The sequence below is a fragment of the Nannospalax galili genome, unplaced genomic scaffold, assembly GCF_000622305.1.
Source record: "Nannospalax galili isolate Female #2095 unplaced genomic scaffold, S.galili_v1.0 scaffold113, whole genome shotgun sequence".
Classification (NCBI taxonomy): Eukaryota; Metazoa; Chordata; class Mammalia; order Rodentia; family Spalacidae; genus Nannospalax; species Nannospalax galili.
Genome location: NW_008335444.1, coordinates 4,201,374 through 4,221,720, shown reverse-complemented (window position 1 = coordinate 4,221,720; position 20,347 = coordinate 4,201,374). Strand labels below are relative to the sequence as shown.

Below are 20,347 nucleotides of genomic sequence, written 5' to 3'. Positions count from 1 at the left end.
CACAGGCAGGCAAGACTCCTGCTCCAGAAACTGCCTTCCACCCACAACTCAAGGCTCCTTAGCTGGCTCTTAGATATCCTGCTGAACGTCTTCCTGGCTATTGCTGTGGACAATCTGGCAGAGGCAGAGAGCCTGACTTCTGCCCAGAAGGCCAAGGCCGAAGAGAGAAAGCGCAGGAAGATGTCTAAGTGAGTGATGCCCCTCTAAATGAGAGCTAGAATGCTGGGCTGTGGCTGAGGTCTCCAGTCTCTGGACCCGGATGAATGGAGCCCATGGGGCATCTGTTCCTGTGGGCAGGCTTCTGCAAGCAGAACATCAAGGCCTGCTGAAGTCCTACAAAGTGTGCCTTGGGCAGCACTGGAGACAAGTTGGGCTTCTAGGAGGCCTCAAGAAACAATATGATGGCCAAACCCAGTGGGTTCTGGGATGTTTATTTCCTTCGAACCCTGCTACTGAGTCACTGTGCCTCATGAAGGGAGTCATTTCTTTTGTGGCGCCTCCGGCTTCCCTGAAGTAAGGGTTAGCCTCTCAATTCTTTGCAAATCTGTCCATCTGTAATGGCTAGTGTTCACTGTATGCCTGGGGCCTCTGGACTGATTTTCTAGACAGCATTTCTCAAATTCAAACTGTAAATGAACCACTTGGGAATTCTGTGAACTGTAGATTCTGCGTCAACTACCCTGAACCAGGTGGATGGGGTCAGGGTTTACATTTCTAGCAAGCTCTCAGGTAGTGCCAATGTTGCTGGTCTTTGGAGGATGACAATTAGGGTAACTGAGGCCTGCTTCTTTCAATATTCATGCCTGAAGGAATGAGTTACCCATTTCCGTGAAGACAAGATGAGAAAACCAGGGGACCAGTAAGGGGTCCCAGCATTTCCAAAGAGTTGGAATGGTTTTGCACAAACCAGGCTTCCACTCTGTGAATTTTATGAACCAGGTGCAAAGCCACTCTCCACCCACTCACTACCAACAAACATTGAACATGGCTGACCAGTGGTGAGCCTCCAGTCTGAGTGGGGCATCACACCTTGCATCACAGAAAAAGGGCTTACCCAAACCTACTTCCCTTCCCACTTGGGACCCCTTCCTCCATAAAGCCCCCTGGGCCCTTAGTGTGGAACCTCTGTGGGGGATTGTCAGTTCTGAAACCATTCTTTTTGAGCTTCCCACATTGGAGTTCCTTGGTTTTTCTCCTCAGGGGGCTCCCAGACAAGTCAGAGGAAGAGAAGTCCACAATAGCTAAGAAACTGGAGCAGAAACCCAAAGGTGAAGGCATTCCTACCACTGCCAAGGTGAGCCCTCATGGGTGGTATTTTATGGCCAACTAGAGGGGCCTTGAATTCCCCTTGTTTCTCAGGACATTGGTAGGGCAGAAAGGAGAGGTAGAACAGCAGTCTTATGCTGAGAGGGCACCTTTTTGCTTCTGTAAGAGAGAGAACCACAGCTACACCTCCCCCAGGGACCCTTTGTGGAGAAGCACAGGCTTCTCACCCTGGGAACCAAATTTCCTCAGAGGCCTAGCTTTCTATGCAGAACAAGAAGGTATTCCACCTGTCTACCCCATGGCACCCACTGTTCCACTAAGAGTCTGCTTTCCCAAGCTTTCTAGCCCTGCCTTGCTTGTTCCAGCCTGGCTCTACTCACCAATTTTGGAGACTGAGGAAAGAGAGTTCATGAGCCAGGGTTCAGGGCTGCAGAGGGGCTGGGGAAGTCGGCCTGGGAAACTCAACTTTCTTGTAGAGAGCCAAGAATGGGCACAGTGAGGACAGACTTTGGACAGGCTAAAACTTTGGCTTAGCTTGGTGGAGGCTTGTACGAGTTGCCTACCTCTCTGGGCCTGTTTATTATTTATAAGGAAATAAAGATCCCACTATCAAGGAGTTCTTGAGAATGTTCAGTAAGTGCAAGCATCAGTTTTTGCTTCATCACCATCTTCACTGTTCCTTCCCACAGCTGAAAATTGATGAGTTTGAATCTAATGTCAATGAGGTGAAAGACCCGTACCCCTCAGCTGACTTCCCAGGTGAGGCTCCCAGCGCCTGGGCTGGAGCAGGATGCTATCTACAGGGGGAGGGGTATGCTGGCACTGAATTCTCTCTGTGGGTGTCTATTGTGTGTCTTCTACCTGGACCTCTTCATGTGGAGACCAGGACCCTGGAGACACCCCTTCTGTACCTAGCCTTGCAAATAAGCCACCTGCCAGCCTGCCTCTCCCTGCAATGCACACAGAAGATAAATCCACATGTATTTCATTTACTTTTATTGAGTACCAGACTGTGTGCTTTAGGACTCAACACCCAATTTTCAAAGAACATAGAGCTAATAGGCACACGAGTCCTCCCTGCCCTTGGAGAATGGGTTGAAAAAAGGGCACACACATCCATATGGAAATGGGGCAGATTGCTTCCTACTGTGTGGAGAATAAAATCATGACTGCCACTGTGTGAAAATCCACAAGGGAAGCATGGGAGGGAGATGGATAAAGCATAGCCAAGAACTAACTTCAGCCCTACTCATCTGGACCAAAGGGATGATACATGACGAAAACAGAGCCAGGCTAGATTAACTCTACAAGGCCTCCTGGAAGAGCCTGGGCCACAAGAGCTCTCAGGTTGTCTCTCTCAACTTACTCATGGGTCATGGGGGCAATTTTATTGCTTTTTGTGGAATCAGCTGGGTGGCTTGTTTGCCTCAGTGACTCTGAGATCCAAAGGGACTTTCTGAATGGCACAGTGTTTGACACATAGTAGGATCACATGGACCGATTTTGCAAAGTGAAGGATGGGAAGAATGGGAGAGGCAGAAGTAGAACTGGCACAAGCCCCTCAGAGCACTACAGAAATAAATACCGCAAACAATTCATAAGAGTTGTTTCACCTAATGATTGTCATTGGGTGGGAGTGGCTGGCCTGCAGGTGGGAGGGTAACTGCTGTAGGAAATCTGAGGCAGGGGGAAAGGGAAGGCAGAAATAGGAGAAATAAGGGCAAGGGGTGGAGAGCATGTGAGTTGAAAGAGCTCTTACGAAGGCAACTAAATATATTTATATCTAGCCTCTTTCCAAAAATAATTTGAAGTGGCTTATAACAAAAGTTATGTGTGAGCTGGGCCTCACGATACAGTCTTACAATTCAAGGCCCTCTGGAGGCTGAGGCATGGGAATATAGCTCACTGTTAGGGTGTTTGCCTAGCAGGCTTGAGGCCTTGAGTTCTATCCGCAAAACTGAAAGAAAAAGATATGTGCAATCAGTTTAACAAAATAGGCATAGACAAAGGAGAAAAGAGTTAGGACAAAGGCTGCACAGATGCCAGCTCTAAGAAGGAAGCCTCTCTGCAGTTAGCCCCCCAGCCCAGGCAGGGTGGGAAGTGGCATGTTAAGCAGGAGCACAGATGTCTCAGGAGCAGAGGAGTGGGAATGTGATTTGTATGGGTTGAGGACTCCAGTGACCCCCAGAAAGAGAACGGAACAGGAGCTTTTGGCTTCCCTGAGAGTCTCTGCCAGGATGACAGGGTGGAGAGGAGGCATGTCAGGTAAGGGAACCAAGAGGAACCCAACTTTAGGCATATGCTTGGAATGCCTGTCTCTTCCCTCTCTGCCTTCTACTCCACTCCTGATGGTCACAATCCTAGAGACTGGCCAAAGCTCAAGAGATTGATTCCTTTTTGTCCATGCTGAAGTTTGTCTTTGAAATGATTATTTTTAGAATCCAGGAGAGGACTTCAAAGTCTGTTTTCCCACAATCCTCCTTTCCTTTATTGGTTTCATGAATTGGGAAGAAGAAACTGAGGAAGGGCACAAACTGGTCTAGTGAGCCTCAGCAGGGTCAGATCCAGGCCCAGAGACCAGCCTTGAGACAGAAGATGCAGCAACAAGACTCCTGGCCCTACTTCCAGATGGTTCTGAATCTTCTGAACTTGAGTCAGGGAAAGGTCTAGGCTAGCCCCTACTAATACTCTAGTGTCCCAAATTGGCCTTTGCTTACTAGCTGTGCAGCCTCCTGGAAGGACTCTAAGCACAGAAGCCAAAGGCTTGGCAAGGTTTGGAAAGACCCCTAATTTCTCTTCTCCTCACAGGGGACGATGAGGAAGATGAACCCGAGATCCCAGTGAGCCCCCGGCCACGCCCCCTGGCCGAGCTGCAGTTGAAAGAGAAGGCAGTACCCATTCCAGAGGCCAGCTCCTTCTTCATCTTCAGTCCCACCAATAAGTAGGTAGTGCTTTGCCTGCTACGTGGGGTAACTAATGAGGCTCTCAAAGACAATGGCTTCTTCCTTCTATGAAAACATCTTTTCTTGATTCTCCATCCGTTGAAACTCATGCCTATAGATTACAATCCTGTGCTCTATTTAAAATGCTAGTATTGTGGTGGGGTGTACCCTCATGGTAGAGAGCTTGCCTAGCATGCATGAGGTACTAGTTCCAATGCCAAGCACCATACAAAGTCATTAAAATGCTATAAAATAAACAAAAATGCTAGCATTTCTAGAAGAATAATGCCTTTAAGTACTACCAGCTACTCCTAAGAGGGACTGTAATTATTGGTCCCTTTCTAAGAGCAGCTTTAGGCAAAGACAAAACTATGAGAACTGGGGAAAGCTGTAGGTTTTATTAGCTTTATAATCTTCAGCTTTAGAATAAACTACAGACTTGGAGTTTCATCTGCCTTCGGGGAAGGACATTAACCTGCCCTATTCTTAGCTGAGGAACTCTCAGGGTGTGGGTACTGAGAAAGGGGACAGATGATGTAGGGGATCAGTTGAGAGGTGGAACTAAAATTGAAGGAACAAAATAGGAGCTGAGTCCCTGCATGTCCCACCAGAGACGAATGCAGATGCAAAGCTATGCTGACCTTGGGAGTGGACAATAAGTGGACCCAGTGTCCCTCTTTAGGACCGAGGCTGGTGAAGCCTGAACTTCCAACAGCTCACAGCTCCCATCCCCCTACTCTGTCCCACCAGGATCCGTGTCCTGTGCCACCGCATCGTCAACGCCACTTGGTTTACCAATTTCATCCTGCTCTTTATCCTGCTCAGCAGTGCTGCACTGGCTGCTGAGGACCCCATCCGGGCCGAGTCCATGAGGAATCAGGTAATGGCAGCCCCTTTCCCTGACTCAGTACCCTTCCTCCACTCCAGGCCTCAGCTGCCCCGACCCTACCCTGGAACAGTTTCATTACGCCCTCTATGTGGACATAGATATCCGAGTTTCTTAGAGTTTAAGCTTCTGGAAGGCCAAGACTGCCCCATGCACTGCTTCTGAAAAGTACTGTCACAACAGGAGGAAAATAGGCTCTGACTGCCTGCTATAAATAGTGCTAGGGATGGTACTGGTGATTATGATGGTGGGAGTGACCATGACGGCAATGATAGTGGTAGCAGTGGTGGTAGTGATGATAATGTTGGTGATTATGGTGGTGATGATGGTAGTGATGGTAGTGGTAATGTTGGTGATAGTAATGATAATGATGGTAGTGATAATGATGATAGTGATGGTGGTGGTAGGATGATGGTAGTGGTGATGATGGTGGTGGTGATGATGATAGCAGTGATGGTGGTGATGATGATAGCAGTGATGGTGGTGATGATGACGTTGGTGGTGGTAGGATGATGATAGTGGTGATGATGATGGTGGTGGTGATGGTGGTGGTGATAATGATGAAGTAGTGATGGTGGTGGTAGTAATTATGATAGTGATAGAGGTGGTGGTGATTATGATGGTGGGAGTGATAGTAATGATGACAGTGATCATGATGGTGGTGATTCTGGTGATGGTTCTGGTGATACCATTGCCTTGCTCCTTCTCTCACTGACTGCTTCTCTTGTGCCCCATCCCCAGATCCTTGGATATTTTGACATCGCATTCACCTCTGTCTTCACTGTGGAGATTGTCCTCAAGGTGAGTGAAGGCTGTAGTACAGACATCTCTGGGTATGCAGACTCAATGGGTTGATGATACATACACTGATGCACTCAGGGACACTGCTAAGGAATGGGAGAAAACCAAGAATGAGGTAAATAGTTGCAGAAAGACTCATGGGACCCAGGAGACCACACAGGGCTTTAGCTCCTAAGCCAGGGGGAGCAGAGGAGCAGGTAGTTTGAAGGAAGGCTGGAGACCCAAAGTACAACCCACCTGTGGCTGCCATCTCTCAAAGAGCAATGCATCTTCTTCCACACGGAAGATAAATTTACCCTAAAGGTACACCTGGGGAACTGGGATTTGTCCTCAGACCTTCGTTTCAAGTACCTTGCTCTTGACAAGACCTTGCTCTCCAGGAATCCCCAAATAAGTGGCCATTACAGAGTGCCCAGAGTAAGTTTAGTAGCCTCATCTGCTAGCATAGCTGCTACAGTCTGTAAACATCTGGGTCACATGCTGTGGAGCCCAGCTGTTGGGAGAAGCACGCTGAAAGTCTAGGAATGGCTCCCAATGCCATACCTTATTCTGTCACATAAAGGGCAGAGAGTTTTTCTAAATGAGGAATTCCCAACTTTTGAAAAGTTGTTAAAAGTTAAATCTCACACAGGTTGGGGATGTGGGTCAGTTGGCAGAATGTTTGCCTATCGTGCATAAAGCACTGGGTGGAGTCCCAGCACCTCATAAAACCAGACAGGGGGTACATGTCTGTAATCTCAGCAATTGGGAAGTAAAGGCAGGTGGATAAGAAGTTTAAGGTCCTCTTTGGCTGCATAGTGAGTTTGAGGCCATTCTGAGCTACATGAGACCCTGCCTCAAATAAAACCTAATCTTTTGGCTTGGAGGTTTCATCAACACCAGTTACCACATGTTTGTTTATAAAGGGTTATTGACTAAGGCAGAAAATTAAGGTCTCTTATCTGAAGAAGGGCACTGCCCTGGTTTGGGTTTCCACACATTGCCTTGCTTGCCTCTTCCTGAGGTCGGTATATGGGTTCAGGCCCTTACAGGTAGTGGGCTCAGAGGGACAGAGGGAGGCCCCATCTGTGACTGGAACTCAGAGCGTAGGCTCTCATCTCCACCAATGAGAAGAGGAAAAGGCAGTTGTACATAAAGAGCAGGCCAGAGCAGAGGGAAGAATGCCCCCTTCAGGGCCTCTGCGATTGAGAGTTGAGCAGAGGGAGATGGTAGCTGCCCCGAGGTCCAGGAGGACTTTGGAAGTGAACATATTAGAGTTAGACTTTGAAGTCAAGCAAGACCTCAGTAAAGAGAGATGGACAGAGCAGTCTACGAAGATGGACAACGATGGCAAAAGCCTTGTAAGAAGACTTGGGGACATGTTCATGGAGGAGAGGATGGCTTTAGACTGGGATGTTCTGTACATTCAGGAGTAGCCTGGACACAGGCTGGGAGGTAAAGATGAGACACCACCACACAGGGCCTTGACTACCAGGCGAAGCTTCCAGTCAGATTTTAGGAAAGTGTAGCATGTCTGTGCAGAGAGCCTAAGGATTGCTCAAGAATATAAGAAAGAAACAGAGGAGGAGGCAAGAAAGCAGAAACTGGGAAGGGGTGTAGAAGAAAAAGAGAGGGTCCAGGGGCCTGGAGAAGGTCCGGAGTCCTGCCACCCCAGAACCTGAGAAGAAGGACTTCTCCGTAAGAATTCCAGAGAAGACTTCTAGCCTGCCGCCCATTGGGGTGGAAGGCCAGGGCTTCCCACTATGGAGAAGAAGCCAGGGCACACTAAAGCATCCAGAGAAAAAGACTCCTCCCCAGAGAGCAGAGTCTGGCACAGTTGCTCCTGAGAGTTCCTAGGCTTCGCCTGGAGCAGATGACCGAGAGGACACCCTTGGGCCGCAGCAGAAAGTTGACAGAACACCCCTTGACAGGCTGTTTGACTCAGCTATCACTCTCCTGAGCAGACTGAAGCAAGAAGCCCTTCCCTGGGAGGGATAAGCCTGCTCCCCCAGCTCTTCCCTCCAGATGCTGTCTGTCTCCCCAGATGACCACCTACGGTGCCATCCTGCACAAGGGCTCCTTCTGCCGTAACTACTTCAACATCCTGGATCTGTTGGTGGTGGCTGTGTCCCTCATCTCTATGGGACTCGAGTGAGCAGGGGCAGGGGCAGGGGCCAGTCCCTGGGATGGGTGCCCTGTGTTCTGTACTCATTCCTCAGAGCAGGAGTTCCACCACTGAGGGGGGACTTGGGCTCCATGCTGCAAGAGGAGGGTCACTTAGGGCTATGGATGGGAGCATCCTTGGGTGATCCCCAGCTGGGCTAATGTGGTAATACTAAATGGTCAGGGCCTCATCTTGGAGACTGTGGGGTGGGGGTGGAGTGGCAAGAGAAAGTCAGGAAGAGACAGAGCCTTTAGCCACAGGTCTGGAAGGCAGCCAATGAGAGCTTCCACATCAGGGAGCAGTTAGTTTTACCCTGGGGGCAGAGAGGCCAAATTTGGAAAGCTCCAGGCAGGAGGTGGTGGAACTCTAAGCTGCAACCCTCTGGCTACAGCCCTCTGGCTACAACCCACAGCTCTAGTGCCCACAGCTCCTTGCTTCCTGCAGGTCCAGCGCCATCTCTGTGGTAAAGATCTTGAGGGTGCTGAGGGTGCTGAGGCCACTTCGAGCTATCAACAGAGCCAAAGGGTTGAAGGTGAGAGAAGCCCCAGGTACAACCCTGGGGAGGGGTCTGCAGTCCTGACTCCAGAGCCTCAACCCAGATGCTCACAGATTCCATCTGTGAGAGTGAGATGAGGCAGGCCGGCCAGGCTGCCCCCAGCCTAGCCTTACTAAGAGGGAGCAAGTCTTATCCTTCCAGGATTTCCTGGATAAGATGGTTGGGTGAGGTGGGGCAGGCCCCATCCCTGCCAACTACCTCTACCCCTCTAGCACGTGGTGCAATGTGTGTTCGTTGCCATCCGCACCATCGGGAACATTGTACTGGTCACCACCGTCCTGCAATTTATGTTTGCCTGCATCGGAGTCCAACTCTTCAAGGTAAGGCCCTGCCGCCCCACCTGGGCCAGTTCACAGACCATGGCTAAAACCAGACACTTCTCAATCAAGGGAATGCCAAATTGTGAAAGCAAATGTCCTTGAAAGCACAGTTTCAGACTAGAAGACAGCCCAGATTCTGTTTCCTAGGTGGTGGTGCCTATTGCTAGCCTCTGGTTCTCTGGCCACCATGGTCATTGTATCTGTTCTATCCCACAGGCCCTGTAGTCATTTTTTCCCCCATCACCTTACCACCTCCATTAATCCTGCCAGGTCTGTCTACACATATCCCAGGTCCAGCTCCTTTGCTGCAGCCAAGCCCTGCAGCCTGTGGCCCTGCATAGGATATTTGGCATCATCCAGATCACTAAAAACCTCTAGAGTTGACCTAATCTTTTTTTTTTCAATTTATTATTTTTATTTCGTGTATAACTGTTTTGCCTGCATGTGTGTAAGTGTACCCATGTCATGCAGTGCTCACAGAGGTCAGAAGAGGGTGTTGTATTCCCTAGAACTTGAGTTAGCTGCAATGTGGGTACTGAGAACTGAACCCAGGTCCTCTGCAAGAGCAAGCAGTGCTCTTAACCTCTGAGTCACCTCTCCAGCCCCGAGTTGACCTAATCTTACTGTTACTTCCCTGGGAAAGCACAGCTATTCAGTTCCTTGCTAGAAACCTGCTCCCATAGAAGCCTGATTTTCAGATGCCTCTGGCTCTCAGGCCATCTGCAGGACAGACGTTGATACCTAAACCTGTCACAGACACTCTTGATACTTCTTGTCATGGCCCTGTCTACTCCTGCCCCAAAGCAAGGCCTTTTAAAGTTATGATCATATAACCTCAGGCAGCCTTAGACATGCATTGGTATCATTTCACCACCATTCATTCATTCACCCAATATGTAAGAAACATTTTCTCTGTACCTAGGCCAGGGTCTCTGCTAGGATTGAGGGACTCAAAGGCAAACTCCTGACCCTCCTTGAGGACAAGGAACAGGCTATGAGGAAAGAAGTCAGGATTCAGGATCTGGCTTCTCAAGGTCTTCAGGAGGATGGGTCCTGTTGGCCCCTGCCCTGGAAAGGCCAGAGTACTTACAGAACATTCTTCCAGCAAGCTGGGCATAGCAAAGGGATAGTCATCTCTCCCATAGCCTCCTCCTTTGTTAGGCCTGGGATTCTAGAATCCCCAAGGGCAGAGTTTGTGTGTTATTTAGCCCTTACCCAGGCACCCAGCCCAGGCTGGGCACATAGGAGCCCACCAACACATGCCCTAAAGCAACCAATGAGGAGCCACCCTTCTTTGGGCTCTTGTGACCCATCCAGGTAAACGCAATGGCCCTTCGACATTCCACATCTGTACTCTAGTCTCAGCCAATGCCCTCGGGACCTATCTGTCCAGCATCTAGAAGCACATCTGGAACAACTGGCCTTTCATATTGTATTTTACTCTAAAAATTCTTCACAGGCACTCCACATGATGCCACAGAGCTTAGCTTTGTTTTCCATATTAAAATACATAGGTGCTGGTTCTCAGGACCTAGAACCCTGCCTAGCATTAGCTAGGTCCACTCTTTGCTTCTCTACTAGGTTCTCCCACCTCACCTCCACCCTCTGCTCTGTAAACCCTACAGAAGGGCAGGTGGGCCTTCAACTAAACCTGGCTCCTTGGCAGAGGCAGTCCCCTCTCTGGGTCTTCCAAGGAGTTAGACCAGAATTCCTGGATTTCAAACCTAACTAGCAGCAGTAGGAAGACCTAGCAGGCAGAAGGAAGGTGGGGGTGGGGCAAGCCCTTTCTTTTGGACAATGGGAAGATGGTGAGGGAGAGTTCTGCAGTGGAAGAAAGGCGGGAGACTCACCACCGCAGCTGTCTAAAGAGCAGGGTCAGGCTGTATTCATATCTGTACCCGCTCCGGTCCAGCTTTGGATACTCCACAAATGCCCATCTAAGGCAGCAGCCAGGATGGGTGAGGGGCAGTGAGGGAACTGCCGATGAATGATGGTGGTGGTGTCCTTTGAGCAAGAGAGGAAGTAAGAGGCTCCTCCTTCCACACAGCCTGCCCTCCCTTCTTCCTCCACAAGTGCTACCCAAGTCCCACTTTGCTGTCCTATTTCCATACCACGTATCTTCCTCCTTGCTCTCACTCCCCATGCAGGGAAAGTTCTTTAGCTGCAATGACTTATCCAAGATGACTGAAGAGGAGTGCAGGTACATCTGGCTCTGCTGGCTAAGAGGCATGGGGGAAAAGGAAGGGGCCTGCCTCATAATGGGAGCTGGGGACTTATTCATAGGAATCCAGCCTTTGGGTAGTTGTGGGGAGCGAGTACTCAGTGGTATCCTTCCTGTCCCAGAAAAAGATAATCATTTCTATGGTGCACTCACTGCCAAGGGCCCAGGGATGTGGGTGGAGTGGAGGCATCCCAGCCATGCTTTGGAGTGACTGGGCCGCCTCATCTCAGGGGCTACTATTACATATACAAGGATGGGGACCCCACGCAAATAGAGCTGCGTCCCCGCCAGTGGATACACAATGACTTCCACTTCGACAATGTGCTGTCAGCCATGATGTCGCTCTTCACAGTCTCCACCTTTGAGGGATGGCCTCAGTGAGTAAGACCTAGGGTCTGAATCCACATGGGCACAGTTGGGATGCTAGGGAATCCATAGCCCCGACTGCACCATGCCAGCCTATGACAGTGCTCAACAAACCCACTGACTCCCTGATTCCCTGCAGGACCCATGCCACTCCAAAGTGAGCTTGACCTGAGGATTCAGACGAAATGCACCTTAGCCCCTCATAAGTGCATGCCTCTCTGCCCACAAGGGGAGCCCTAATGACTGAATGGGGATAGAATGCCCCATGGCACAGGTGGGACCACTGAAAAGTGGCTTCTAACCTACCCTGACCCAGTTCCACTTTGTCTCCCACTGCTTGGCTGTTCAGAAACTTGCCTTGGCCTCCGTGGCCAGTGGGATAATGCCCCCCTTCCTGGGCCTGGCTCTCAGCCTCATTATTCCATCCCCACTTGTCCTCTCTTCTCTGCCCACCCCAAGACTACTGTACAAGGCCATAGATGCAAATGAGGAGGACACAGGCCCCATCTACAATAACCGGGTGGAGATGGCCATCTTCTTCATCATCTACATCATCCTCATTGCCTTCTTCATGATGAACATCTTTGTGGGCTTTGTCATCGTTACCTTCCAGGAGCAGGGGGAGACTGAGTACAAGAACTGTGAACTGGATAAGAACCAGGTACTGAGCCACCTGCTAGAGATGGGTAGCAGAGCCATACAGGCCTTGTGATGAGCACCTAGGGCTGACCAGAACCTCCACAGAGGCCAAGTCTATGCTCCCCATCTGTCTTGAACCTGAAGCAGTTCAAACTGGTGGAATGAGGGCTTTCTCGTGGAACCTGCCAGGTGTCCAGAGAGAGGGAAAGCCTTCCAGAGCCCCTGTGCTTGGCTGCAGTTCTGATCAGAATGGGTCAAGATAACTCAAGGGGAACACAAGAGGTCCAATGGAACTCACCTTCTAAGTAATCCCCAGAATCCCTCAGCTCCTGGCCACAGCTGCTCCTGCACTGTACACCATGAAGGCGTCCCACAAGCCCATGCATGTAGTTATAAAGCAGGAGAGAGAGGTCCCTTGGTGCTAACCTGTCCTGTTTTGTTGCATCCCAGCGCCAATGTGTACAGTATGCCCTGAAGGCCCGCCCATTGAGGTGCTACATTCCCAAAAACCCCTACCAGTACCAGGTGTGGTATGTTGTCACCTCCTCCTACTTTGAATACCTGATGTTTGCCCTCATCATGCTCAACACCATCTGCCTGGGCATGCAGGTAAGGAGATGAGGGAATGACTACACTGTAACTTGGGGCCTGAGCAGGGTAGGGGAATAGGGCAAAAGTCTCTAGTTCATCCCAGTAGGCATTTCTGGAGTACCTGCTGCATACCAGGCTACAGAAGTGAGCTGGTCCTTGTCCTTGTCACCGCATACTTATGGTTTACTTATTAAGGAGCTAAGTCAAGCCTCCAGATAGTTAGGATGGCAATTTCTGTGAACAGAAGATAGCTAAAACAAAAGAGGAGGGCGTGCAGGAAGTCTATTCTTTATTTTCCTTCTGCCATTGCAAATCTGGATGGCTGAGTTGTTTGGAGTCTTGGTTTTGGCCTGAAGAAAAATGGGCTTAGGATTCATAAGACATGTATCTCTCTTATAGACCATATCATAATCAATAGCATTGATATCAAGCCTTAATTAAACATGTGGTCCCTTAAGGCTTACATAATGCAGTTGCACAGCTAGGCCCCCTGCCTCTACGAGGCCAAGACATTCTCAAGTTGTATTAGTTACTTTTCTCGCCACTGTGACCAAATATAAGAAACAACTTAAGGAAGGAGAGGTTTATTTGTTTGAGGGGACATAATGTAGTTCATCCGGGTGGGGAAGGCATGGCAGCAGGCTGCTACCTGGCGGCAGGAATATGTGGCAGCTGTAGGCAGAACAGGAATCAGAGAGACAGGACAGGAAGCAGGGCTGGACTCAAGACCCACCCCAAGTGACCCACTTCCTCCCAAAACAAAAATCACCATCTGGGATCCAAGTGTTCTAATACATGAACCTGTAGGGGACATTTCACATTAAAACCATAGTACAATGATTAAGACCACACACTTTGGGCTCACAAAGACATGGGAGGAAAATCATTGTGCCACAGGCCCCATCATGCAATAGTTTCATAGGGCCTCTGTCAGGCAGCATACCTGGATGGCACTGCTAATGTGGGGGTGTGGCAGCCATCAGACCCTTCTGACCTACCTGCGAAGGTTCTGTGGAAGAGATTGGAACTTCACCAATTTTCTTAAAAAGAGTGTTGGAAAAATTGACAAGAACATGGGTGTAAGGAGGGCCATAGCAATGGTCACAGAAGCGAAGGCTGTTGATTGAAGTGTCTTTCCATCACTAGGGCAGTGACCAAATAAGATACGAGAAGCTTGGTCAGATCTATTCCCCACTAGGCAACAGTGATGCCAATCACAGAACTCAGGGGTATTCTCTCCAGGACTTGAACTTATAGAACCTCTGCTCTCCCCTCCTTCCATTGCTTATTTTGGGGTGAAGAGGGAGAGGAAAGGGTATCCTCAAGAATTAGTGGAAGTCAGGGAATTACTAAAGCAGGCTCCTAGTTTGCTGAGTTAAGACAAGTAGGAAGTGGGCCCAAGGATGATAGGAGCTGCTTAGGAAGAGGAGGGGCCTGGAACAATGATTTGTGGTGGGCAAGCCTGGCCCTCCTGCTCTCCTCTTTCATGTTGCCTCTTCAGCACTACAATCAGTCAGAAGAGATGAACCACATATCAGACATCCTCAACGTGGCCTTCACCATCATCTTTACCCTGGAGATGGTCCTCAAGCTCATAGCATTCAAGCCCAGGGTGAGTTACTGGGTCCCAGGGACAGAGGAGCATCTGTGGCTGGATAGGAGGGCCTTGTCATGGACCTCTTGCTCACGTCCCCCCCATTTACTGAAGGCTCTTCAATCAGCATTTCTGCTCCTAAGCTGCTCATGCCTTTGCCACTTCCACCATCCAATGCAGGCAACACCTCCAGCAGCCAGAATTGACTGATGGCAGAACAGATATCAGGTGCTTCATCTGTGCCTTTCTCTGAGCGAGCTCACATTACCCGCCTTCCTTTCTGCTTCTGAAGCATAATCTCTAGGCTCAGAGAGGACCTTGTTCTGTTTCTCTGATTCTCAAATCTATTCTCACTGTCCCATTCCAATTCAGTCCCATTTTGCTTTATCGAGCTTCAGGCAGGATTTTTACATGGGATTTCAAAGGTGAAAATGTTCCACATCTAGACTGAGGTCCCTCCCACCACCTTAAGCTCTAGAAAAAGAATTAAGGAACCAAGAGGAGAGAGGTGTTGGGGTAGGTGGGCCCACTGGAGCATCTGGGAGAAGTGGAGCTTAAGTGCCATATCCTGGTCTGCCCAGCATATGGGCATTACCTTAACTAGACTGCTGGCCCCTGCTTACCTCCAGAGCTCCTTCCCTCCAAGGTTCACCCCCTGTTCTTCCCAGGGATATTTTGGAGACCCCTGGAATGTGTTTGACTTCCTGATCGTCATTGGCAGCATCATCGATGTAATCCTGAGTGAGATTGATGTGAGTATGGGATGGGCAGAGTCCTCCTAGGGTGGGACCAGAAGCTCTTGTTCAGTCTGTAGATGTTTATGAAGTACCCATGGCAAGTGCAGCCTGACAACCCTGGGATTATAAAGATGAAAAGAACAAGCCTTCAAGGAGCTCCATCCTCAGAGCAGAGTGATGCCTGGGGTACCAATGGTTATGAGCGAACCAGCCCAGCAGAAGTCAAGAGCTTTAGTGGCAGGCAGAGATCATTTGTGACTGGGTCAGGGAAAGCTTTAGAGGTTGCAGTAGAGTTGGGGATGGTAGCAAGCCCCAGGAAAGGCCTGTACAGGAAAAGCTGTACAGGATATGCAGAGGTCAGACATGACGGGTGTCTCAGTACATGCCTGTGAATATCCAGAAGAGAGAAGGGGAGTGGGTGAGGGTGAGGAGGATGTGGACTTCAGGTTCACTCATTTTATGGGAATTCACTGGAAGCTTTGAAGAGTAGAGTTCTACTTTTAAAATGTTAATCTGAAGAGCAGAGCATGGGAATGACTAAAAATTGTGGTCTTTTCTTTAGGGATTGTCATTTGTGCCACTTATTAAATACTTACCAAGTACCTACATGTGCCAAGTGTGGTTCTGAATGCTAGAGGTGCAGCAGTGAACAAAATGTAAGGGGACACAGACAGTAATGAAATCTAGCACATGATAGGTTACATGAAGAAAAATAAAGGAGGCTAAGGATGGAGCATGTAGGGAAATGAGAGGGTGGTATCAAGAGTGTGTTGGAGCCAAGATCTGAATAAAGCCAGGGAGTGACCCATTCAGCTATGAGAGACAGTGTTGTAGAGAGAGAAGAGTCTATGCAAAGGCCCTGTGGTTGAATGAGCGTACCTGCTGAATCTGAGGAATAGCAGGGGGCCCTTGGAATGAGAACAGAACAGAGATAAGAATACAGTAATCTCAGCTCTTGAAAGCCATGATTATACCTTGGGTTCTATTCCAAGATAGTGAAGAGTCCCCCTTGGAAGGTTTAAGAATGCTCAGGCTATAGTTCTAAAAGGATCGATGTGGCAGCTGTGTTGAGCTCATGCTGGAAGGGACCAACCCAAGCGGGCATGCAATGCTCTGCATGGCAGAGAGCAGTGGCCAGGTGATGGCTGTGGGACAGTGAGTCAGCTTTGAATTTATTTTGAGGGCTGAGCTGGAGGGGAGAGTAGACTGGAAGAGAAGATCCAAAGGCAGAAATCAAAGGACAGCATCCCCTGTGAATCATTACTGAGTGGAATCCTGGTGGCTAGGATGGAGCCAGGCAGGGCCAGAGGACGCTGGGAGGCAGAGGAGACAGAGAGGGCTCATCTGTCTGAACCATTCTAACCAGGCCATGGTGATGTTCTACCCAAGAAGTGGCTCTTTTGAGCCAGGAGACCCACCATAGGTAGGGCTTTCTGCTGAATCTCCTGCTTTCTGGCCAAAAGTCCCAGGTTGATGGGGTTTGATGGGCACAGACATAGCCCTGGAGATGCCTAAGAGGGACCAGGAGGGGTGCAGCCAAGAACAACCTGAGTTGTGAGGAAGGGGCCCACACTGAGGCTCTAAAGGCTCAGCCCTGGCAGGGAATGGCACCTTCTGGGGACTGGGCTGGCACACCAGCTGTCTGGCATGCTAGGGGAGGGTTCTGGGAACCCTGTTCACCTCATCATAGAACAGTGACAGACAGCTCCATCTGCTCAGTGTTAATGGGAGGCAGGGGGAAGTGGGTCCTCTAGGCAAAAACGTGTGTGTGTGTGCACATGCACACATATGTGTAGTATGCATGTGTGCTGTGTGTTTGCATCCATGATCATTGTTTGCTGGGAAAACTGTGTCCCAAAGGGACCTATCTGAGAGTTTCACTTGTTGCAAGCAATTGGAAGAGAGAGCTCTTAGCAGCCCAAATAAACAGTCCAGATTAAAAAGTTACTTTACAAAGCCTGAGGCCTATGTGCAGGGGGCTATTTTCTTGGTTGTGGCGGACAAGAAGGGTGTCACAGTCATTATTTGATTTTCAGGAGCAGAAAGTGTCCCATATAAGGAACACATGTTTAAAGATGTGTTAAGACTGATTTGTTTCTGACACAGAAACAAATGACAGGCCTACCAGCCTGTCAGTCAAAATTACAATGCCAACAGACTCTGCCATGTCCACATTTGCCTCATGGTCATTTAAAATGTGGCCAGTGATGGGCCAGGCGTGGTGGTACACACCTTTAATTACAGCACTCATTTGATAGAGGCAGCTAGATCTCTGTGAGGTCGAGTCCAGCCTGGTCTACAGAATGAGTTCCAGGTCACCTGGGGCTACAAGGAGACCCTGTCTCACACACACACACACACACACACACACACACACACACACACACACAGTGTAAAATGTGGCTCGTGGAAATGAGGAGCTAGTTTCTAATTTTATTGATTTTCATTGTTATTCAAATGGCCACTTGTGGCAAGTGGCTGCCAATTGAAAACGTGGGTCTAGAACACAGTTGTTATCCAACTGCATGTGACAGTTACTTGATATGCACTGGAACCTTTAAAGGAAAGCTCTGGGACTAGAGAGATGATCAGCAGTTAAGAGCACTGACTGCTCTTGCTGAGGACCTGGGTTCGGTTCCCAGCACCCATATGACAGCTAACAACCATATATAACTCCAGTTCCAGAGGATCAGACACTCCCTTCTGACCTCCACAGGCTTTGCATGACATGGGTGCACTTATATACAAGCAGGCAATACACTCATATACATAAAATAAAAATATCAAAATATATTTTTAAAAGCGAGGCTCTTTCCCATACTCTGACTTCATCAACCTAGTAATGGCACGCCTCCAGTAAATTTTCCAGATGATTCTGACATGCAGCAGGACTGAGGCCAGTGGTGCAGGGGAAAGTTGCCAGTATGCTTGGCAGGAAGTGGAGTGCTGAGGCCAGTCTACCTGCAGGCACATGGATGCACAACAATGACTTTTTTCACCAACGCTGGGCTCCAGAAGATGGGCATCTCATGAAATGTGGCCAGAGAAAAGATAACTACACCCACATACACAACCCCTGCTCTTGAGAAGCCAGGCCACTGAGATATGAGCCTTGACCTTTTCCCAGTCCTGAGCCAAGAGACATCTGCTGGAGGGATGGGTCCCCAGGCCCTTCCCCCAGAGAAGCTTTGTCCCTGGAAGTTGGACTTTGATGAGTGCCTCAGCCCTGACCACAGGGTGATGGGGATCCACTTACAGCTTTAAGCAGGTATTTCCCAGTGTGTTTTTGGCAGTATCAGATAGCCCAGACCCAGAAAGAACCCAAGCCTTTGTCACCCATAGATGCATCACAAAGATGAGAAAGGAGTTGTCTGTGTCCAGTCTCCCTTCCCTTCTTGCTCCCTGCCCAGACTTCTTGCCTCACAGTACCCACAGAGCTTCAACCTCACTCCCACCCACCCTCTGACCCTGACTGCAACCACGTGGGGTCTTCATCTCCTGCCTGTCTTTTTCTCTCTTTAACTTTCCTATGTGTCTGTCCTTTCTGACAGCTCTCTTCACCTCCCTCCCATGTGTCTCTCCTCCTCTCTCCCCTCTCCTCCCCTCCCCTCGTTTCTCTTTTCTCCACAGACTTTCCTGGCCTCCAGCGGGGGACTGTATTGCCTGGGTGGAGGCTGCGGGAACGTTGTAATTCCAGGCTGCATGAGCCTGTTCGCCCTGCCCTGCAGCTTGCATGCTGAGCTAGCTGCATGGATCGCATGGGGTGCCCCCAGCAATCATGGCTCCTTTCCCTAGAGCAGGCCCTCTGAGGATTGGGGTTCAGGTAGAGGTGGGGGCTCTACGGTAGAATGTGCATGAATGTAGTAGCTTCCTTAGTGTCCTGAGGAATGGAGTGAGGTTTCTCCCAACACCCTCTCTACAGATGAGACCACAATCCAGGGGACTGTCTGGCACAGAACCTCCATGACAGTTTACCATGTATAGGAAACAGGGCTAAGGCTGGCACAAGAGTAGGAGCTTGACCACCTTACAACACCCCAGAGTAGGGTGGGGCAGGTGAGAGTGATCATATTGAATGTATGGCAATAGCTTGGCCAAGCTTTGGGGCATCTTTGGAGGACACCATGGGCCACCAGGTACTCAGTTCAGTGCACCTTACAGAGAAGGGGAGATGAATAGGAAGTCCCACAGTGCCAGGAAGTGGGTCTAGCTGCAGCCTTGCCTCAGGTGGAATCCCTGCACTGCTCCCAAGCCCAGGCTCACTGCACAGCTTGCATCCCATGCTCAATCCTCTTCAGCCAAATAGTCTTAGAGCCCTGAACCCCAGGACGGTCTAGAGCTATGGGGCAGCAGGGGCTGTGAAGTGGGGATGGAACCCTCCCACCATGGACACCTCCCCAACACACACACACACACACACACACACACACACACACACACACACACGCACATGCACGTGTGCGCACACACATGCACATTGCATTTCCTGCCCACCCTACCCCTTACTACTGGGGATCACTGCCCAGACTGACCTTTGGGGCTGCTGCCCCACAGGACCCAGATGAGAGTGCCCGCATCTCCAGTGCCTTCTTCCGCCTGTTTCGAGTCATGAGGCTGATCAAGCTGCTGAGCAGGGCAGAGGGAGTGCGCACCCTGCTGTGGACATTCATCAAGTCCTTCCAGGTACAGAGTTCCCAGCCCAACAGGCCAGGGCTGGAAGCAGTTTGTACAGGGACCCTAGGAAACAGCACTGACTTGGGAAGTCACTAGGAGCATGGACCTGAACCCAAGGTGGATCCCCAGGGTCCTGGGGCCAGGCAGGCTCCTGGTGAGCTGAGGGATGACAGGCTGTGGGGCTCTGAGGCTATGGGACTGCAGAGCAGGCAGGTAGGTGGCTGATGCTCCTTCCTGTCCCCACAGGCCCTGCCTTACGTGGCTTTGCTCATTGTCATGCTCTTCTTCATCTATGCTGTCATCGGCATGCAGGTGAGGGGTGATGGGCCAGGCAAAGGTTGAGTCTTTACCAAACTAGAGCCTGTGTCTGTGGGTCTGGAAAGGCCTAATCAGCATGCAGGCTGGACTGTGCACCTTCCCTGCCTCCCACATCCCACAGCCAAATGGGTCAGTTACAGAATGAGAATAGGTAGACCTGAGATCCAGATGCTGCAATGTTACTAGCCAGGGTGTAACCTAGCAGAGACCCTGGCACTTGATGCACAGTAGGATTCCAGGGTCCTAGGCTTTGGGCCTTCTCCAGGAACCCCCCACATCTTGATTAACCTAGG

The 20,347-nt window shown here is 49.9% G+C and overlaps 1 protein-coding gene across 2 annotated transcripts in view; it reads left to right on the top strand.

The window, feature by feature from the left end:
* The window catches only part of Cacna1s (calcium voltage-gated channel subunit alpha1 S), a 64,996-nt gene that overhangs the window by 33,356 nt on the left and 11,293 nt on the right, over positions 1 to 20,347 (top strand). The window contains exons 14-31 of one of the 2 annotated variants that reach the window (XM_008830283.2): positions 74 to 188; positions 1,201 to 1,294; positions 1,956 to 2,025; positions 4,075 to 4,207; positions 4,959 to 5,088; positions 5,836 to 5,895; positions 7,919 to 8,025; positions 8,483 to 8,570; positions 8,807 to 8,914; positions 11,062 to 11,114; positions 11,366 to 11,512; positions 11,961 to 12,162; positions 12,591 to 12,749; positions 14,233 to 14,343; positions 14,994 to 15,077; positions 18,693 to 18,749; positions 19,617 to 19,745; positions 19,983 to 20,048. In XM_008830283.2, the coding sequence (XP_008828505.1) occupies positions 74 to 188; positions 1,201 to 1,294; positions 1,956 to 2,025; positions 4,075 to 4,207; positions 4,959 to 5,088; positions 5,836 to 5,895; positions 7,919 to 8,025; positions 8,483 to 8,570; positions 8,807 to 8,914; positions 11,062 to 11,114; positions 11,366 to 11,512; positions 11,961 to 12,162; positions 12,591 to 12,749; positions 14,233 to 14,343; positions 14,994 to 15,077; positions 18,693 to 18,749; positions 19,617 to 19,745; positions 19,983 to 20,048 (1,913 nt within the window). The remainder of the gene's footprint in view (positions 1 to 73; positions 189 to 1,200; positions 1,295 to 1,955; positions 2,026 to 4,074; positions 4,208 to 4,958; positions 5,089 to 5,835; positions 5,896 to 7,918; positions 8,026 to 8,482; positions 8,571 to 8,806; positions 8,915 to 11,061; positions 11,115 to 11,365; positions 11,513 to 11,960; positions 12,163 to 12,590; positions 12,750 to 14,232; positions 14,344 to 14,993; positions 15,078 to 18,692; positions 18,750 to 19,616; positions 19,746 to 19,982; positions 20,049 to 20,347) is intronic. The other variant, XM_008830284.2, reaches the window with a different exon arrangement.